General features: G+C 42.1%; 2 protein-coding genes across 3 annotated transcripts in view; one reads left to right on the top strand and one right to left on the bottom strand.

The window, feature by feature from the left end:
* TMEM164 (transmembrane protein 164) overlaps positions 1-18149 on the bottom strand; it is a 34803-nt gene extending 16654 nt beyond the window's left edge. Inside the window, exons 1-4 of one of the 2 annotated variants that reach the window (XM_082062075.1) lie at positions 17845-18149; positions 16978-17560; positions 5947-5996; positions 4494-4560 (exon numbers count right to left, since the gene is read on the bottom strand). In XM_082062075.1, coding sequence (XP_081918201.1) covers positions 4494-4560; positions 5947-5996; positions 16978-17346 — 486 coding nt within the window. In that variant the 5' untranslated portion in view covers positions 17347-17560; positions 17845-18149. The remainder of the gene's footprint in view (positions 1-4493; positions 4561-5946; positions 5997-16977; positions 17561-17844) is intronic. The other variant, XM_082062074.1, reaches the window with a different exon arrangement.
* Positions 18150-18441: 292 nt separating this feature from the next.
* Positions 18442-20669, top strand: part of ACSL4 (acyl-CoA synthetase long chain family member 4) — a 53039-nt gene continuing 50811 nt past the window's right edge. The window contains exons 1-2 of the mRNA XM_082061673.1: positions 18442-18572; positions 18641-18881. The gene's annotated coding sequence lies outside the window, so the exon portion shown is untranslated. The remainder of the gene's footprint in view (positions 18573-18640; positions 18882-20669) is intronic.

Genomic DNA, 20669 nt, shown 5'->3' with positions numbered 1-20669 from the left:
AGCATCCAGCATAAAGCCCGGTAAACATCAAATGTCATTCTGTACATTATCAGTGCTTTGAGTATTTGACTAGCGCTGTATTTGATGTTTACTGTGTCCCATAAAAAAGCACGGCTGTCTTCTGGTCACGCAATGTGGTTACACAAACCAGCTACGCTAATGATGCAACGGGCACCATCGGGCACTTGCAGAGTCAAGTTTAAAAACAGGAATTATATGAGGTAAATAACACTAATTTCAGCAACAGTATTTTTCCAGTTCCTCTAGAGATAATATTAGGGCTCCTTATCACCACCAGCAGAACGTAGATTGAGATTATCAAATAAAAGTGTGATTGTAGACTGGACTTACACATTCATACCCTTTTAACACACATAGCAGAGGTAACTGCTGAAAGATGCAGAAACCTGGGCCTTAGCGCCTACAGCAACCAAAGCACAATCTCACAAGAGCCCCAATGTGCAAGTGTTCCAGTATTTTCCCCGTGCCAGTTTAGATATGACATAATGTGCTACCATAATGATTCCATTCTGCTGTGTAGGCACGGGCACTTCAGGCAAACTATGTGGTACACTGAATTATTACCTTAATAGTCAACAGAAATACTGTCGGCAACGATCAGAGGCGCTACACAGAGTGCACTGGAAGTACTGCTCAGAGTACGATTCTGCTCCTAAACCAGATTTAGAATGCATACCTCTCAAGCCAAATAGTTCTAATAATAGAATATAGCAGCTTCTGGAAATATTAAAACTGCACCATCTCAGCTGCGTGAGCAGGGACTGCAAGTCCAACACCTCTGGGACACGTCCTTTTTTTTTTTTTACTTTATCTATATCAACATTTTCAGGACATCATCTTGCAAAAAACCCACTTTTAAACCAGCAGAAAGAGTTTCCTTTAAAATTTAACTAATGCAATAAGAAAGCTCAAAATAGTTATTCTGCAAACACTGGAAGTCTTTGTGGCGGTTGGATGAATTTTCTCTCATAGCTAGGTTATCAGAACCTACACTGTCCTCCATACAATGTAAATACAGAGTAAAAAGAAATCCTTCTATTCCTGTGTATCTTCTTATACCTTTCCAGGCTCCCACTTGGGAACCCAGCGATCTGATTCCCTTACCATCTTCTTCTCTGCTTAAAGGTCATGGACGTTTTCCCTACGTTCTGGTGAATTATTAATGCTGACCAACACTTATTTGCATCATGAGAAAGGAATGAAATTACGAGAGAAAATTAAAATACCCTTTATTTATGAAAGGGCAATAAGGACTCACAAACATTAACTGAATAAGAAACAAACTGTTCTGTCTTTATCCAATGACTATTCCAAAGCACAAAAGTTAACTCCAACAGCACACTGACAATAATTTTGCAAACCTGGAATATTTAGTTGCCAAATAAATACAAGTGGGCGCATCTGCTGCTCAAGACTGTTAATTGTTGGCACCTCGACACCATGTCAAGACAAGGTATTTTCTTGGAAAGAACAGAATAGAAATTGAAAATGTCAAATTACGCTACAACTGTCAAAAAAATTAGTTTTCAGGATAATTTAGCATTGAATCGTATATACAAAAAGAATACTTACAGTGCATTAAGTAATGTAATTGGTAGCCAAAAGACATGACCCTAACAGAGTGAACCACAAAGTGTTGTAAGAGGTGTTCTGGAAATGACTAAACGCAAAACACAGCCCTGCGACAGCGACTGGGAAGAAAATTAACTCAGTCACAATCAGGACAACGTTACAACCGCTTACAGATGTCACTAAATCTACAAGATTTTTGCATGACGCATGCACACGCTAAAATATATCTTAAAATACCATGAAAGAGAAATTAAAAAGCTCAGGCATTGAGACATAACAACTCTTGACAGAATCAAAAGGTTTTCACTTAGATACTACAAACCAGAGCACGCAGTATGGACAGAATTATTGCGCTTTTTTTAAACTTCCTACTAAGTTTTAAGAAACGTTTCTCGCTTTCAGGACAGCGTCAGTGCAAACAACTGCAGCGGCAGCTGCAGAGCAGAATGTGTGTCTGCCACGAGGGAATCCGGGTCAAAGCAGCAGGGCCATCAAACATCACCCACATTATCCTGTGCCAGGAGAAATACTGAAAAGAGAACAGCCCACCAAGCAGCTGTCAGGCCAAAAATATCCTAAGTTGTATTTATTCCAAAAATATTTGCTCTTGGACATTATCCTTTGGCTCCTCTATCCCTAATTAAGGAACAAATTTTATATAAGTAGTCTATATTTTTCCTGTTTAATCACCACTGCCCTAATACAAACGAGATCTATGATAATGGCAGAGAAAATGCAAGCTAATGATTTATTAAATATTTCAACATTTTGCCTTTAAAAGGTTACCCAGAAAAATGATTTTGTTATGTTAAAGTTTCTATTTATTTAAAAACTAGATAGTCTGAAATACAAAATAAAATGAGCTCTCCTTAACAGGAAAAATCACTTGTTTTATCAGTTGATGCCCCTGCAGCACTAACAGGTTTTATTAAAACATATTTGCAAACTGCACATAAGCTGTTATAGTATGGAAAATACTGTATGTAGTTACCAGATGAGGAAGGGCAATGTAATTCTTGAAAGAACTCCAGGGTTACTATGCAACTTAATCCACTGAAATCTGAAAAAATATGATCCATCCTCCTGTGCTCGTGCATGTCATGCTGTATGGAAGATTATTTTTAACATGCAAGAGTTGACAGATGTATTGTCCTCTCTCTAGTAACTAAACTGTGCCTCAGTCCAAAATTTTTAGTCTTAAAGAGGGGAGAAAAGAAACCATTTCCAAGCCAACCATAAAGCTGTCAGTTTTCAGGTCTCTTAGCTACCAGTGTGGCCAATCGACATAGCATATCATCCGAAAAGTTCAAAACAGATGCGGATTTTTATAATTAATCTTATTAAGACAGTCAAGATTTGCAAACAGAGTAATGGAGTCTGAAGTCCACAACAATTTTGTTACTAATATTAATTCCCATGCTGTATGGATACAGATAAGAGTACTTCATCCAGACACCATAAACACGTGAGCAGATAAATTTAAGTGAACTCTATCTTAAACCAGACATTTCAATAACTGCAGCAGCAGATTTTTGGAAATAAGTCAAATGACAAAAAATGAACAAGCATGTCGGCATATGTGCATATACACATAGACAGATACCCTCCTGTGCAGGCAAAACAGCTCTTAAAAATCCTCCTTGGAAGTATTTCATGTGGCTCAGACTCAGAATGACGTTTCTAACCGTTAACTCTCCATAGGTTTAAGAATCTTACCAGGCACAGCAACAGGCTAATTTTTCACCCAGGAGACAAGAGTTTTATAGCAGATTTGAAAAGCTCGATGGAAAAAAGAAACCTGCTCTGCCTAATCTGGGGGAGAGAGGGTGACAGCCAACAACAACAGTTGGCATTTTCCATGCCTGAGGAATCTTACATTTACATACAGTCTGAAACACCTGAATTTTGAGCGCAGACCGCAACACTAACCTATGAAAGCCTCTTCCAACGCCATTCTGCTTTGCCTCCACTGAAAAGCTGGGATGGAATTGACGTTTTTTTCCTACTCTTAGAATACAGCAGGGTTAACTTTCCACGTTGATTTATAAATATAAAAAAGTACAAGATTGGTATTTCGGCTCCACTACAGTGACCTGTACCAAGAATCTACAGACTGGTAAAATGAGCTTTAAAAAAAAGTCTCAAAGCAAAGGTGTCCTGGTTTTGTTAAAAACAAGTTTCTCTTTCAGTGAATTTTGCCTGTCAGCTAAAGCCTTCATATTAACTGCATTTTCCTGGAGAACCAGACACATGTTTTGGTAAACCTAGCAATGGAATGCAAACTTAATGATAAGCATGGATGGACATCTCGCGAGAGGGGCGACGAGAAACCGGTGACCAAGAAACTGACCAACTGTGTATAACATTCCATTCACGTGAATACTTCATATAAAAGTGGGAGATCACGAGGATCTCGTCCCTTTGCCCTTTTGCCTTTGCTTTTTCCCTTCTACTTATGGCCGACATTAGGAGAGGACCTTGCTAGTCGTCCCTGCAAACCGAGGCCTAGTGGCAGACTGAATCCAGCTCCGGTTGGCTGCAGAGTCCAGTCCAGGACTTCAGGTGCCGGCTCTGCAGTTGCTGGGACTTTCAGGATTGGTTTTGTATATTTTGTATTATTTTCTCTATTCTTATTAGCAGCATTAGTAAAACATTGTTAATTTTTCCAACTCTCTTCTCTCTGTCCTTCTTTCCCTCCTGATCGCCTGTGCTGAGTGGGAAGGGGGGAGAGGGAGGGGCAAAAAGGGGGAAGTAGCGGGGGAGAGAGGGTTAACAATACATCTGCCAGGGTTTTATTGTCACCCTGCAATCTTAACCCTCGACAAAAGGTCTAACAACTTTGCAAAGAAAATCTTTTAGAAATAAATAAAAAAGGAGGAGGAAAAGTCGAGTACACTCACCAGGCGTGTGTTAACAACAGGAAACAGCAATGCCAAGAGGGCCCCATTCAGCATATGCATCTGCAACCTTAGAAAAGGGATGTGATGTTATTTTCACAGATAGAAATAAAACGCCGTGTTTTCACATATTTTATGTAGTATCTCTTCAATAAAAGGGAGCAAAAGATTTAAGAAGATTCTTTTGGGCTTGAATTTGAATAAAGCCACTGTTAAATGCAATAACCAGATACTGCTAAATGCAATAACCAAGACAAAAACCTTTATTTAAATACACACTTAAATGATTTCCTAAAGTAGGACTGCTTTCTATAATGAGCTTTGGATTCCTAGAAAGCCTGGACAGCCCGTTTGTGTTAATCTTGTTCACAATGCAAGCCGCTAAATAGTTGGAATTTTACTGTTCGTTTCTCTTTCAGAGCTTAAAATGGCATATTTGATAAAGGTCTTCACTCCTGTCTAGCTCTATAAATGCACAGCTTCAAAGTCCCTTAAATAAATTTGGAAGGAATTTGGAAGAAGTCCCTTAAATAGAAGAATTACATTTGTCAAAACGCAACAGCAAGCCCTAAGCAAAGAATAAGGAAGTACTGTTACCATACCGTATTTTGTATAGATTTCAGACACCTTTTTCCGAACCACTGTTGCATCCCAACAACAGAAAAATAGTATCCATACTGTTTCAGCCTTATTTCACGTAAGACAGAAGGTAAAGGAATGAACTCTCTACAACATTGCTTGTCATAAAACTGTTAGGAATGCAGAAGTAACTTGAGGGGGGGAAAGGTACAACAATTTCAAAACAGTTCCTCAAATTTAATTTACACGCCGTCAGGGTGTTAGAAAGGCTCTTCTGAAACACAACAAACGTCGTGGCCTTCACTTTGCAGCCGGTCTGCTGCAAATGCACAGTAAATCCAGGATTTCTTGGCCACCAGAGATACTTTTCGTGCTCTCTGTGCTTCCTAAGTTAGTAACAACACCCAACACTTTAGAAAAGCTTGCAGAGATCTGAGAAATACCCAAGTCAACAAGAAGTTGCTTTCACTATTGACCTTATATCCCCAATTTTAAAACTAGACCCATACCGCATGTATAGTCTTCAACGAAGCCCAGATACTATTTTTTAGTGAGGATAATAAAAAGGTACGAGGCACATGACATAAATTACACAAGGCCATATGTTAATCTGTAGAAAGATGCCTGCGTTCTCATCTGTTACTGAGCTCATTCACGTTGTTAAACGAGCCCAAAACCACCAGTACAACAGAACCGAGGGTAACCGGCTCAACACCCAAGATTTAAGCCCTGGTCCTTTTCAGCATGTTGTTTTTCACTCTAACCAAGACACCTTTCCAACTGGATATATATCTTAATATTTTATGACTTCAGCTGTGATTAATTTCTACAATACATTATGCAAGTAGACAGAAAGATGGTCAGGAAGAGCCATTACCTGAAGAGAATCATCGCACTCCGACACGGAGGACAGGCAAGAAGGAAAATCTGAAATGTTAGAAAGAAAGTGAAATTAATGATCTCTTTTAGACTCCATTTTCCAGACCTTTCTTTCCCAGATCTGTATGTCACAAATAATTTTGAGCCAGAAGAACTTTTTACAGCAGAACTAGGAAAGACTAAAGATCTTGAACAAATTAAAAGATGTCACATTACCTACATATGAAAGGGTTTAAGCGGTATGAGCAGCATCTAGGGTTCGGCTTCTGCCAGTGCCTAAGAAACAAGGCAAATTCTAGCATATTTGATATTGTCATTATAAAAGGTCTCTCATAATTATAGCAGATTACTACCAATCATTTTACTACAGCAGCTCCTTTAGCCCTCAGTCCCAGTAAGGTCCTTGCTGCGCTATCGACCCAGTATTTACAGCAACAATAATTCACTTTAGCAGTGCAGGAGATCTCATGCGAGATGGTGTCTATAAATGCCTCTTAATACTCCCCCAAATAAGGCTACCACAGGATCTGCTCTATGCAAAAGCTTAGTAACGATCTTTAAATACATCCGTTGCCACACTCAATAAAGCATTTTTAAAGTACTGTAAAAATTTCAGACAGTAAATAACTGAATACAGTTGGAGCAGCATGTTTGTTTTTCTTTACAGGCCATACTCCTGCCATAAAGAAGACCCAACCTAAATTTTTATGTAATATTGTTGATTTGTACCAATGCCCCATCTATAATTTAGAGGATAACCATCATCTTTTGATACTGCTGTCCCAAACCTCTCACAGCAACTGGAAATACTTTGTGTCAGCAAGTCTTATTCTAGATACAAGAGACTACTACAGAAGTGTTCAGTGATAAAAATCTCATTTTTTTATATTGTCCATGGCTTCAAAGAAGAGACTTTGGCCTACTGTCTGCTAAGAATTATTTCAGACAAAAAGGCATCATGCTTTTTACTGCTGTTGCTAAATAAATACACCATAGATTATTTCACTGTCAACCTATGAAACAAATGATCATTAAATCGCTCCGAGTGAGGACATTTGGAGAATGTGGCTGCTTTGTGGACAAGTCAGACAATTCACCATTACTACTGGAACATGTACTTGTCTGAATATCACCACTGAGGATAAAAAATAACTAATATTCAAAAAGTATTCATTGTTACAAAGATTGAGGTGGACGTACCAATCGAAAATACTTCCCCACCACGGAGACAGGCAAAGAAGAGAACAAGTTTTACAACTGCTTATTTTTATGTCAACTCTGATGCAAGAAACACAGTTTCAGGAAACGATGAGGGGAAAAAAAAAATATTCAATATTTTTAAGCATGCAAGTCCCTCTATTATGAGGGATCTTTCAGAAAATAGGTCTGACTCATTTTTTATGACAGTAGGGAAAACATAACTAGAATGTTTCTATTAAAACTTTCAGATGAGGGAAGAGATCTTCAGATGCTTCAGCTTTACCAGTTTAATATCAAGCACTTTCTCTCTAAATATGTGTATGCTTTACCTAATAAATAAACCTCATCTTCTTAAAAGGGATGTTTTACAAGATGCGCTTGTATCTGATGTTCAAAGAACTGCATCACTGAGTAGATTCAAGCATTATAAAAAATGTAATCATTCAGCTCAGAGTAATTAGCAGTCTTAAAATATCTAGTTCACAGCAGACAAGCTCACAAGCTCCAACACAAGTGTTCACTTATCCCATAATCATATTACATTTCACTGTCATACTGGAAATAAACCCTGTTGCCTCGCAGGAGGAAACAGCCACGCTCTACAAACCACGCCGTGTCGCATTGAATTAGCAGCACGGCTGTTTTCCTGCTGGAACTCTCGAGGTTCTCGGCGCCCGGGCCAGCACAGATGTTAAACCCGCTCTGCTGGCACAGTGCGGAGCTCTGGGGCAGGCACGACGGTGGATATTAAAGCACACCCAACTAGGGTTCTCCTTGTTCAGGGTAGAATAGCTAAGCTTTCCATTTAGAAGATATTTAAGAGACAACTTCAATGTCCCTCCTTATTCTGTCAGATCTGTTACCTCGTATATTTTCACGTTACAAAAAGGAGGGCAAAGGATTTAACCAGAAATCCAAGAGGTACAAAAGTAACTATTTTGAGAGGGGAAAAATAAGCTCTAAAATATACATTGTCTGACAGGCTGAATTCTGGCACAGTTCTGATCATTCCCTTCCCCTTTAACCTCTCTCTCTCAAGAAGAAAAAAGGCAGATTTAGAAAAGTGTGACAGAGGTCAACAAGAATGATCAAGAAGGACAGAACATTCTCCATACATGGATTGATTTAACACACTAACTCTTCAATCACTAAAATATTATACTATAGGCTAATGAGAGTGAGATAAGAAGAGGGTACAAAATCCTGAGTGGCCTTGAGGACACACATAGATAAGAAGTTCTAGGTGGGGACAATGCTGTGAGTCAGGACATCTCTGTTTCAGCAGCACAGAACTAGAACATTCTACAGTTGTTCTCAGGCAATAAACGGCTATAAACTGCGAAGAAACTTGTAACACGTCCATGCACAAACTGAAGCTCGCTTCAACCTTGAGGATCCGGGTGAAAACAGACGTCATAAATTCTTCGTATTTGCTCTGCAAGACCATAAATACCATTGTCCATGCCCATATGTAAAGGGTAAGACACAGTGATAAGGTTAAGTGTTATTTAACTGTAAATGCGCAAACCATCCTGTTCGCCCACGATGGTTAAACGTAAGGCAAGGAACATTCAAACAGCTGGATAATTTAAAAGATATAGAAGACTTTGTTAATTACATCTCAATTTTTTTTAAGTAAGTTCAAAACAACAACCCTATCATTTATCAGAAAGTAATGGTTTAACAACTTCATACAGCTTTCATTCAGCATCTAGGTATATGTTAGATGTCGACTGCTTTTGTATAAACTATCGGTTCAGCACAGAACAGCCGTATCACTTAAAAGACATCTGTTTGCCTTCTAAAAGGTAACTTAAAAAAAATCACAGCTGTGGTTTGACAAGTTCAGACTGTCAGATCTGAAAAGAGAACAGAGATGAGAGACGTTACATTCTCAGTGCTAAACAGCAGCAATTTGAATGTATTTAATATTTTAGCATTAAAAAAAACCCACAGCTGTCAGACAGGTTCAGGGATTAACTAATGTGTCCTGTGGAACTGTTAGTCTACCATTAAGAATACTCATGATTCAAAGCAACGTTGCTGGCAGAGCCTTAAGTAATACTGCAGTAAAAGTAGTTTGTGTTAAACAAACCAGACTCTGGGAACACAAGAAGCTGCCGGTCCCTCCCTCTGACCTCCCAGTTTCCCAGTTCCACCCAGGGATTGCAGCGAGGTGAACAATTTCCACCTGATGTCTTGTAAATTATATATGTTCATTGTGACACTGTAGGTTGGTCTCCCCTTCCACAGGCTTAGTTTGTTTACTCGACAAACCTGTACTCGCCTCTCCCCTTTTACGGTCTTAGGTGAAAGATTTCTAGATTTCTCATATTTTAGATTAATTATTAACATAAGACTCAGGTCTTTCTATGTGTGCAGTAGCATTAGTTATCACATCTTAGGAATTAGTGTTTCAGAGAAAAAGTGTCACTGAGGTTATTTTTCTTCCTATCTGCACAAGCCCTTCACTAGCAGTGGGTTATTTCCTTCCCCACTCCTAACTTAGAGCCTCAGGAAAACCTGACAATCAACAACTTAAGTGGAGGTAGAAGAACAAAAAAGGCTGAATTTAAAAACATATTCAGAAGCCAAATTTGTTAAAGAAATTCAACTGGCACTGAATATAGATTAATTTGCATTTACATCTGACAGTGACGGTGTGGAAGCTTGCATGAGTTCACAATAGGATTCTCATGTACATATTCATATACATTCTGTTTTGTTACTTTTTCCCCAAGCATGACATTTCATATCAGTTTCCTATGGAAGTACAACCATCATAGAAATGTCCTGCTCTACTCTGCCTCAAGTTACCAACACCTTTTTCTTGTCACAGTTCACAATTCCTCCATTTGTAGGATTTTACAACAAAAATTTGTAATCTTTAAAACAGCAGGATGATAAATATCTAATAACTTTATAATTACAGATAATTTTTTGCCAAAGAAACAGAAACAGTAATACAATCCATAAAAAGCTAAAACATATAACATCACATTCCTGATAATTTAAGTTGGCAATTCACTAACTACCAAAGTATTAAAACATAAACAGATAAACTTGACACTAACAACTGGGCAATCTGGATAAATGTAAACCCTTATCACCCCTATCTCAAGCCCTGAGGAAGTGTCACAAGAAGCATGAGTCCCATTACACTCTTCACAGGTTTCAGATTCATGGCAAGAACTTGTTCTGGGTGCACAGTTCCAGTTGCTGCCGTGAATGTGACCGCTCTGCAGCCCCTGCAGAAAAACTCATCCTGTGATTAGGAGTGGAAACATTCACAGTGGTGCAAGGGAGACAACAAAGAGGGTTTTTTCTGAGTGGAAATGATTAGATAGAAGTCATCCCGATTCGTGGAGTTTATAAGGTGTCCAGCACGGTTCCTGCTGCTGTTCGACTTAGTTCCCCGCTCCACTGAAGTTCCTAAAGGCCTCAGGCAGCTGTTCCTGAAACATCAGTTTAAGCTGCTACCAAACAACCTGTATGGAATGGTGTGTGTTAAAAAAATCCACCCCAAAAATATATTATAGCCAATGGTGGTACATTACAACACTGAAACAGTTATTAACAGCTCCATTCACAAAGAAAAATATATATATTAAAAAAAAAAAGAAACAGAAGAAGAAACCAAAAAGGCCCCTCTCTCCAGAACATATTGCTCAAGCTACATATGTTACACTTTGTTCGATATTTGCTTTAAATCTATGATGATCTAATCAAAACAAACCAATATACGCTTACCTAATTATTCATCTAATGACCTTTAGGATAATAACCCTCAGTGTCAATATTTGGGGCAAGAGAAAGTTAAGCTTTTGCAGCTAGAATTTCCAATCATTCAATTCCTACTGCTTTTTAGAGAGTAAGATTACTTCTTGTCAGGTCCTCACTTTTTATATCCATTTTTCCTAAGGATATAGAGAATAAGGAGAGAATTACCAAAGTATGCATTCTATCCCCAAGCACAGCAGGCATTTCCAAATCCCAGAAACTTCAAAACAGAGGCTTAACCTAGAGCTTTAGACTCCAATTCCTCAACTAGAACATTCACTGGTGCCATGACATGTTACCGTGATGTGATCCCTGTCACCATGACTAAAGCATCCACATTTTCAGCTCAAGATAAAACATGTACTGGCCAAATCTTGTCTGAATTAAAGCGGCTGAACCGTAATCTTCAAACAAGGAAAACTGTGAATCACAGGATTAAGACACATTTGCTCTTCTTTTTATAAGAATCCTTGCCTTGCTTCATACTAATATTTCTCAATTTCTCTACTACATGCTGAGACTTACTAAAAATAAGCACAGTGGTGAACAAACTATACACAGTGTTAAAATTATCACAGAAAAGCTCTTCCTCAGCTCAATAAGTAATTATGACATTAATTACAGTATCAGTTAAAGTCTCTAAACTTCAGTTGACAGCACTTTTTAAACACAACAACATAATTGCTCAAAAGTAAATTGTAACAATTAAGAAAAAATTGACGGTTATTGGAACCAAGGGCAGATTAAACTATACAAGAAAACCATGGGTTTTTTTAAAAGCCAAACTAACAGTTCTGGATCATCCCAGGATAAAGGACCTGATGATCTGTCTCATGACCTGTCACCTCAGATCTATGGCCCTTGAGCTGCTCTCATCTTCCCACCAGTAAAACACACTCTCTTTTGCAAGAAATAAGGCTTACCACCAAGAAATACTGGTGCTTTCAGTGCTGTAATTGCTCTTCATCTGCCCTTTTACACCATGTGCTATGATGAATTTCCTCTCTACAATCTGCTTTAAGAGGAATTATCACAAGTTAATGTGCAGTTGTAAAAAGAAAGACTTGTATTACGCCCATCTAAAAATTGAGCTGCATACTTAATAAACCAGTATGTTCGCGAGCTGTGATTGTGCACATCTTCCACTTACGTGACGAATTTTATGCCTACCAGACAGCATTTCAGAGCACTGAAAGGATTGCTGACCTTGCAACAACAGCCTCATGCACCTCCTAACATACTGATTTGGGAATAAAATCATACTATACTCCAAATATATAGCCTTGTTTTTCTCCCTTTTTTTTTAACAATCCTAAACATATCAAATTTTATTAAATCTCAGTTTTTTCATATCTTCTGAAACCGAGTCCTGTCTTCTGAGGTGCTTTAAAAATTACAAGTTCTGCAGGTAGCAGTACCGGGTTTTGGACACAAAAATTCTGTAGATACAGCAAATATGCACACATACAAAAAATAATATTTATAAGCTTACATTTACAAGCTTACATTTTGAAAAATGTATATATATATATATATCCATGAGAAATTTTGCCTTCGCTGCTCTACATCTTGCCCAACAATCTTCATATATTAAGCAGTGAACGAAACTACTGAAAAACATCTTTGATTTAGAATACTGCTACCCTTTAAAAATTGAATAACTCATTAAACTTTTACTTGCAGGCTGCTGGTCATGTAACCCAGTACCATCACTGAATGTTCATTTCTATAAAAAACTACTGGATTTCTATAGCCAAAAGTTCTTCAGGCTCACTCCCAAGTAACAGGATCTGAATGTTCCTTTAATTCAAGGTTTTGAAGAGACAGAGTATAGAAAACTATACACAACTTAACTGGACTCTTCCAAATATTACAAAGCATTTAGAAGCAGTGTATGCAAATGAAATCAGGATTCACACTTTTCAATCACAGATGACCACATATGAGATTTTTTCCCAAGGTTTAAAAAAAATGAGGAAGAAGAGGGGACAGAGAGGGAGATACTCAGTTATATGTCGGGATATATTCCCAAATTATACAGAATTCAGTCAGGCCATGTTTATTATGTAAGTTCTGAAAACAGCCCATTGTTTCCAAACACACAGTAACCTCTTTTGCAGAGGACAGAAAGGATCCAGGTCTCTAAAGAAGCTCAAACTGGAAATGATGAACACAGGATTTAGTATTTACTGAACTGCAGATGCACTTTGCACTGGTTCTAGTTATGCAAACATCAGATCAAGATCACTGGATGAAACTGGACTCTCCTATACTTCTTTCCCTTGCCTTTTTTCCACCCATCACTTCCTCTTTAGTTTACTTCTCTTTACCTAAAAAGATGACTGTTTGAAGTATTCATTCAGCAATACGGGTGTTTCCTACAAAAACACTGTCTTTATTTCAGACAAGTGTCTATCCTTCACTATCTTAAGGATGTCCTCAGTCCTAAAAAGAGAAGAGTGGTTCTGAGTTTGTCGCATTTTTTGTTTGGTTGGTTCGTTGGGGGTTTTAGGTGTTTTATTTTGTTTTAATAAAGGTATTCAAATAATTTTCAATAAGACTACTCTTGATGTAAAGAAAGAGCTCAGTATGAATTTGTTCATAGACTTCCTCCCCACTGCACCACACACTAACTAAATATTGTACTGTACAAAAACAACCCCATCCCTATTAGATAGCTGTTAAAAAAAAAAAAACACTGAAGTTTCCATTTCACCTTTGGTTTTATACATATATATACACACACATTTTAAAAAATTGAAGTATGTATCCCTCAACAATGCTGCACTTGCGTCACTGGTGAAGAAACAATATTGCCCTTCTTCCTCCCAAACCTGCGCAAGAAGCTGAACCCAACACTAGGGCTGGAAACAAGCAGAACATAATTCTACATAATTCAACTAGGTGGAGAATGGCAACTGATTCTCTGAATCTGATTAACCATGAGGACTGTTTAGGCAGTTAAATACGCCCATTTAATTGACACTTCATCCTTGCAAAGACACAGCTAAACTACTTCTTCCCACTTTTTCAAAAGATTGAATTTTAACACCATTTGGCGTGACAGGCAGGAATTGGACACCTGATCAAAACAGACTCATTTGTAGAACTCAGTATCCTTTATATTACGCAGTTTTGTCTGCCCAAATGTACCACAGAGATGTAATTCCCATTTTATTTTGTGATTTCATGTCAGTCTTAGGTCTTCTAAAAGCAAGACTTCTGCTTTTATGCAGTGAAAATCTGAAGGATAATTTCCAGTTCCAAATATTTTTGGCTCAGAGCCCAGAGCCTTTGTTACTCTGAGGTGAAATACTCTGAGAGCAAAGGAGAACAGAACTTGAATGAAAGAAGAGACCTTCACCAACAGCGCCACTTCCCTTTGAAGTGATCTTGATTATTGTAGCACATTTCATCTCTGCACCTCCTACTTTGTTCATCCTCATGTTCAGGCACAGCAGCAGGATTATGTACAAAACTTCACAGAAGTGAAAGATAAATTATATTTTCACATATTTCATCTTGCCAACCTGTTGCCCTCAGCAAATTCAGGCCAGAAAAACAATGCTCGCAAGACTCCAACTACTATGTGTTACTTTTCTGCTGATGGAGGTCATAGACTATCTTTGTATTTAACCTGTTTTCTCAGCTGAAAGCTGTTGGTTTTGCACCTATTTTCATCCTCTACATTAAGCCCAGGCCTATTTCTAATACATCCATCTAAGGATGAACAGGCATGACTTCTGAATTTTGCTGACACACCCATCTTTTCACTTTCACAAATGGTGGAACACCATTTCTAATGACTAATTAGCACAGGTTTATAAAAAAAGCTTCACAGTTGGTCTGAAAGAGACTAAGAACTGCCCAGGCCTGACTACAGATGCTAAGTCTCTGTCTTCCTGAGGGAGAACGTTAATGAATGAGGTAAATAATACTAGTTCCCCCACTTATGTATAAACATTAGCTTCTGCTGAATATGTATCACAGCCTCATATTATAATACTATATCAAGACAACTAAACATTCAAATCATAATGATAACATAACCTCACCTTCTTCCCAGAGAATTAATAGGAAAATTTTCCTGTAAGCATTGAGTATTGCCAAGAAATGGAATGTGACTATATTATTTTAATTATTTATAGAGCTCCTGCACGCCTCCTACTTTTCCCTTCTTTACCAATACTTACTAATTGATTGCACAACAATTATTACCACTTCATGGAAAGCAAGTGTCCTACGGTGTAAAATACTGAGCTAAGATTTCATCACTGCTTAGGAATTTATATAACCTAGTAATTAAGTTCAGGAACTGTAAGTTAGTTGCTGAATATTGCTGGAAGAGCTTGTTTTTCTCCTCTTGAAATAACACCCATCTCCCTCAAACTTCTGGTACAACCAGAAAAGATGTTTCCATTCGTGTCAGGAAATGCTCTCCAGGAGTAGAACTATAGTAACAACCGGCTTGATCTGATCCAGCCCAGATCACTCAGCATTCTGCAATGGGAGACTAAGGACAGCACCGCTCTGATTCTCCTCTGTTACTGACCTTAGACAGATGTTATCATGGCAGCTTTTCTGAAAGCCTTTTTGACATTCAGTTCCTGAGCTCAAATTTGTAAGCTGTCCAGTGGTGAGCGTACAATATTAGCAAAATTAAACAAAATAACAATAATTTTAGACATTTCTCACACTCCTTACCAAGCTCAGCAAAACTGACAGTTAAGTACATTCATGGGGCTATTGACGGATACAGCCTGTAAGCTTTAAATATCACAGTTCAGTAACTGTTCAAGAATGTTTCCATTATTTTGGAAGGTACACGAATTGCACATTCTCATGCATCAACAACCAAGCGACAAGTCACTGTGGTGGTGTTCTCTCCCCACCAACACCACCTGACCTCTGCCCATAACCGTGCTCAAGCAATAACCACCAGTGCCGGTCCTGACAGATGCATCTGGTCACGACAGATGCGTCTGGCTCAAAGTGGATTCAGGGGAGACAGGTAACAACGCAATAGCCTCTCAAGGTTACTCCTTGAGGCTGAGAGATTCCTTGCTGTTAAGTGACTGAGAGCACGCTAAACCTTCGAAATCTAAGTGATATGAAGGATTGGTTGTGCATATATAATGCTTTAGATGTAAATGGCTGACCAAGACTGAGACTAAGTGTGGATTCAGCCACACCTGGACTCCTCTCTGAGAAGGAGTTTAGAAAACGAGGGGGTCCTTTCTGAACCTCATGACTCATCAGGAGGGATCCCCTGACAGTTTTGTCTGACCCTGTCCTCTACGCAGTCAATAATCAAGTGTACTTCGCCATCGAATCTTGTTAAACCATTGACACATTTATCATTGAAATTTGTTACCTCGCTGCTTTATATCAATGAAGTTTATTGTTGCTTCTTTTTCCAAGTGAAGCGCATCCCTCTCACTTCAACAGCGACCATCATTAAAGCACATACTTTATCCACAGGTATTAAGCCAGATCAGTTTGTTCAAGCCATGTATGAGACACGGGTAACACTTGCTTCCTTACTATTCCCTTTCTAAAATTAGAAAAGTAAAACAACATTGTCTGCTCAAAGTAAGGAGAAATTTGTTTCTTCGAAACCTTCACAAAATACATTCACACCCCTAAGAGTCACTTGCTTGAGAAAGTTGAACGTAAGTTACACAGCCACTTCAGCAATAATCTTGTTTTCATCAAACTGGGTGCAGATTTTACCACTGCTGACGATGGAAACAGCATTTTCTATTCCTGAAACAAGGATCAGGTGAAAGTAAATGCTGAGACAGCCTTATCTTTTTGCATTTTCAACCAGAGATTTGGACGTTAGTCATAGCTACAATTTCGGTTTTTCATTTGACTAGGGTTTTTTTAATATATTTCAATTCAGATGATTAAAAACTAAGTTTTAAAATGTTTATACCAAGCTTTGGCATTTGTACTTTTGCTACGCGCTTTTGGTCCACAAACCAACTATGAGAAAAAATACTGCTTTGCAAGCATAAAACTAAAGCAAAACTTCCTGGTGACTTACTTGCATCATGGTGACCACATGGCAGGGGTTCAGGAGGTAAATGACAGTCCTGGTGGCAAACTTGAACCCCACCTCCAGCCCAAAGACAAGACAGAGCACCACCAGCAGCACATTCTTGCCCAAGCTCTCCTGCTTAGTCTGAGGCTGCTGCAGCAGATGAGTCTCCAGCTCCCTGACATGCAGCTGCCGGAGCTTCCACAGGGACACGAGGATCTCCACGATGCCCACGCTGAGGAAGACCAAACTCTCCAGAAAGCGCTGCTGCCCGGAGAGAAAGGCCGCGCACTCCGGCCCGCCGTTGCCAGCAAAGCTGGGGTCCACACCCCCGTACATCCAGTCCAGGAGGTTATGGAGGCTGTACCGAGACATGGCGGGACGGTGCCTCTTCTCCTCCCGGTCACTGTCCAGGAACGGCTAGCAGCACGGCGGACTCAAAGCCAAAATGCTGTCGGGCTGACGAAACATGAAACGCAAGGACAGCGTCTCTGTGGTCCCCTTCCTTCCTGAGCTCCAGGTGAAGTAATCAGCTCAGCTCGGGGCAAGGCTGATTTTTGACTTTTCCTTGCGATGCACAAGCAGCAGCCTGCAAGAAGGGAGGAGCCACGGATGAATGGAGCCCGTGAGCAGAGACGAAAGCCCTCGCTTCAGGACCCGTCCTCTCCCCGCCCGCCACTATCCGCCCGCCCCCGCCAGCACTCGCCGCTCTTCCCTTCCCGGCTCCCGCAGGGCTGCCCTTCTGGGCAGGACACCCCGCGACCGGCCCCCTGTCCCCGCTCCGCCCGGCCCCGCCCGCCCGCCCGCCGCTGCCGCCGGCCCCTCAGCCGGCCCCGCCCGCGCCCGCCCCTTCCCGCCGCGCGGCCCCGGTACCTCGGTCGGCGGGGGCGGGTGCCCGCTCCGTTAGCGCGCGCGGCGCGGGGGGGCGGGGGCAGGCCCAGCGCCCCCGGCCACGGGGCCGGCCCTGGCGAGGGAGGGGAAGGAGGAAGCAGCGCTCCCCGCAGCGGCGGCGCCGGCACGGCTGGGAGGACGAGCCCGGGCGCACGGGCCGCTCCCCGCTGCCGCCGCGCCTCTCCCGGCCCCTTCCCAGCGCCGTAGCATCACCCCACCGACGTGCCTGACTCACACCGAAAAATGGACGAGCCCCCCGGGTTGGCTGCGCCCGGCCGCCCGCTCCTCCCCCCGCCCCGCCTGCTCCCGCCTCCCGCGGCTGCCTTCGTTCTCCACCGCCTCCCTTCCCTTCCGTGGCTGCTTCTCGCTCGGCGGGTTGTGCTTAACGTTCTCCTGCTTCCTCCTGCCTGTTGCCTCTCCCCTCACCCGGCTGCTCCCCTTCCTCCTCCTCCCCGCAGCCAGCCCCGCGCTGCGTGTTCCCGCCGCCGGCTCCCCCTGCGCCGCCAGAGCGGGAGCAAGGGGCCGGCAATGGTTCCCGCCGCGCTCCTGGGGTCCGCACCCGTAGCCTCGGTGCCCATCGCCGACGGGCTTCACCGAGCGGCGCCAACTTGAGAAAGTAGTTCCTCAAGCGCCATCGCAGCAGGTGTTCGCTGGCCGCGGAACTGCGGTGGCCGGCGCCAAACTTGAGCGGGGCCTTGGGCTCAGCCCCGGTCCGGCCGCGCGGGCAGCTGCGCCCCGTGCCACGCGCGGAGCGCAGGTCCCGTGTGTGCGCGCAGAGCTGATTCACCAGCGTGTGCGTGGAGGAGCGATGGGTGCGGGGCTGCGAGGCGGGAAAGGAGCCCCAGGGCGGTCACCGCCGCCTCAGCGTGACCGTCGGGCGGGTGTGAAGAGAAGGTCAGCGCTGAGAGGGCGCGGCTCGGCTGGGGGCGGCGGGGAGCCCTTGCCAACAGCCTCCTGACCGCCTTTCCCCTCAGCGTGCCCCGGCGGAGCGCGCCCTGCGGCCCAAGGTGCGATGTCAGGTAAGGACGCGGCGGGGCTGGGAGCGGGGAGGGCTGGGCCGAGCCCAAGCGTCAGGCTACAGGCTCGGGGAATAGTGGCTGGAAAGCTGCCCAGCGGAAGAGGACATGGGGGTGTTGGTCGAATGACCCAGCGTGTGCCCAGGTGGCCGAAAAGGCCACCAGCATCCTGGCTTGTGTCAGCGCTGGTGTGACCAGCAGGCCCAGGACAGTGACCGTCCCCTGCACTGGGGGGGCCAAACCTCCAATCTTGGGGTCAGTTTTGGGCCCCTGGTGACAAGAAAACACTTGAGGTGCTGGAGCAAGTTCAGAGAAGGGAACGGAGCTGGGGAAGGGGCTGGAGCACAAGTGTGATGGGGAAAGGAGGCTGAGGGGAGACCTGCTCGCTCTCTACAGGTACCTGAAAAAAGGTTGTGGTGAGGAGGGGATCCATCTCTTCTCCTAAGTAACAAGTGATAAGACAAGAGGAAATGGTCTCAGGATGTGTCAGGGGAGGTTTACATTGGATATTAGGAAAAATTTCTTCCTGGGAAAGGTTGTCTGGCATTAGAACAGGCTGCCCAGGGTGCCACCATCCCTGGAGGGGTTGAACAGACACGTAGTTGTGGTGCTTAGGAACATGGTTTAGGAGGAAGCTGGTTAACATGACAGTGATAATTCTAGAGGTAGTTGCAACCTGGAACACTTTGCTGATCTGTTTGATCCTACTTTGGGTCATGGTGATGGATGAGGCGATCTCTTGTTTTTATACCAACATAGTTGTTATAAAACTGGACATCCTGGTACGATTGTTTATTTCTTTGCAACAGCACAGTATCGTTAATTCACGTTCAGCTTGTCATCCACTACAAACCCACAAGATCTGTTTCTCTGATCTTGATCTGCTGGGTGGCCTAGGCACAGTTCCTTCATTTTCTGTTTCAGTTTCTTCAGCTTCTTTGAAAAGCACTCTGAAATCTCTGAATAAGAATTTAGTATTATTGACTGAATGCTAAGCCATTGCTCTTTTCTGTTTGTTAACCATTTCTTCTCATCCTTTCACTAAGTAATTTAGGCTCTTACTCAGATCCATTGTAAACATGTATATCCCCTATATCAATAGAAATGGTTCTCTAAAAGAACTAAATTCCTGTGACTAAAATGTTTGCACAAGAGCTCGAGGCTTGTTCTTGTATCTAACATGGGATTTATTGTTCTGACTGTGGCTTCTTGAAGTATAAAAATGGTGAAATCTAATGTTAATCCATGAAGAAATGCTGGGGCCCTGGGTGTGCCCATGGTCCTTAACCCCTGGAGCAACCTCGTGTGGGGCTCCTACTCGTGGATCAGCTGCCTGGGAGTAGCTGTAGTAGCTCTGGCCTGGACCCCAGGCCTCAGCCAAGCTCTGTCCTCAGCTCTCTCCTCTGCTGTTCCCAGACTGGTCTTGGACCTGACTTGTCACCTCTCATTTCTCTAATGGTCACTGGGCTCTCAACAGAACCTGTCACCATCCCTAACCCTGTTCTGCTCACCTGGCTTGTTGGCAAAGTTGCTGCCCCTACCTGTGGCTCCTGGATTGCCGGCCCTGGGTGAGCAGCCACGCTCTCGCTGCTCTGTGCCAACCTATAGAATTCAAAGTCACCTTATATATCAGGGATCCCTCTGTAAAATAAAACTCTGCATCCATTCTCTCCTTAATGTATCATTTGCAACTTCCTTCTTAAGTAAGCCTGGAAGTAAAGGCAACCTATAGAATTCAAAGTTACCTTATATATCAGGGATCCCTCTGTAAAATAAAACTCTGCATCCAGT

The sequence above is a fragment of the Streptopelia decaocto genome (assembly GCF_964273445.1).
Source record: "Streptopelia decaocto genome assembly, chromosome: 10".
NCBI lineage: Eukaryota > Metazoa > Chordata > Aves > Columbiformes > Columbidae > Streptopelia > Streptopelia decaocto.
The sequence above is the reverse complement of the archived record's forward strand: the minus strand, read 5'-3'. Positions and strand labels throughout refer to the sequence as shown.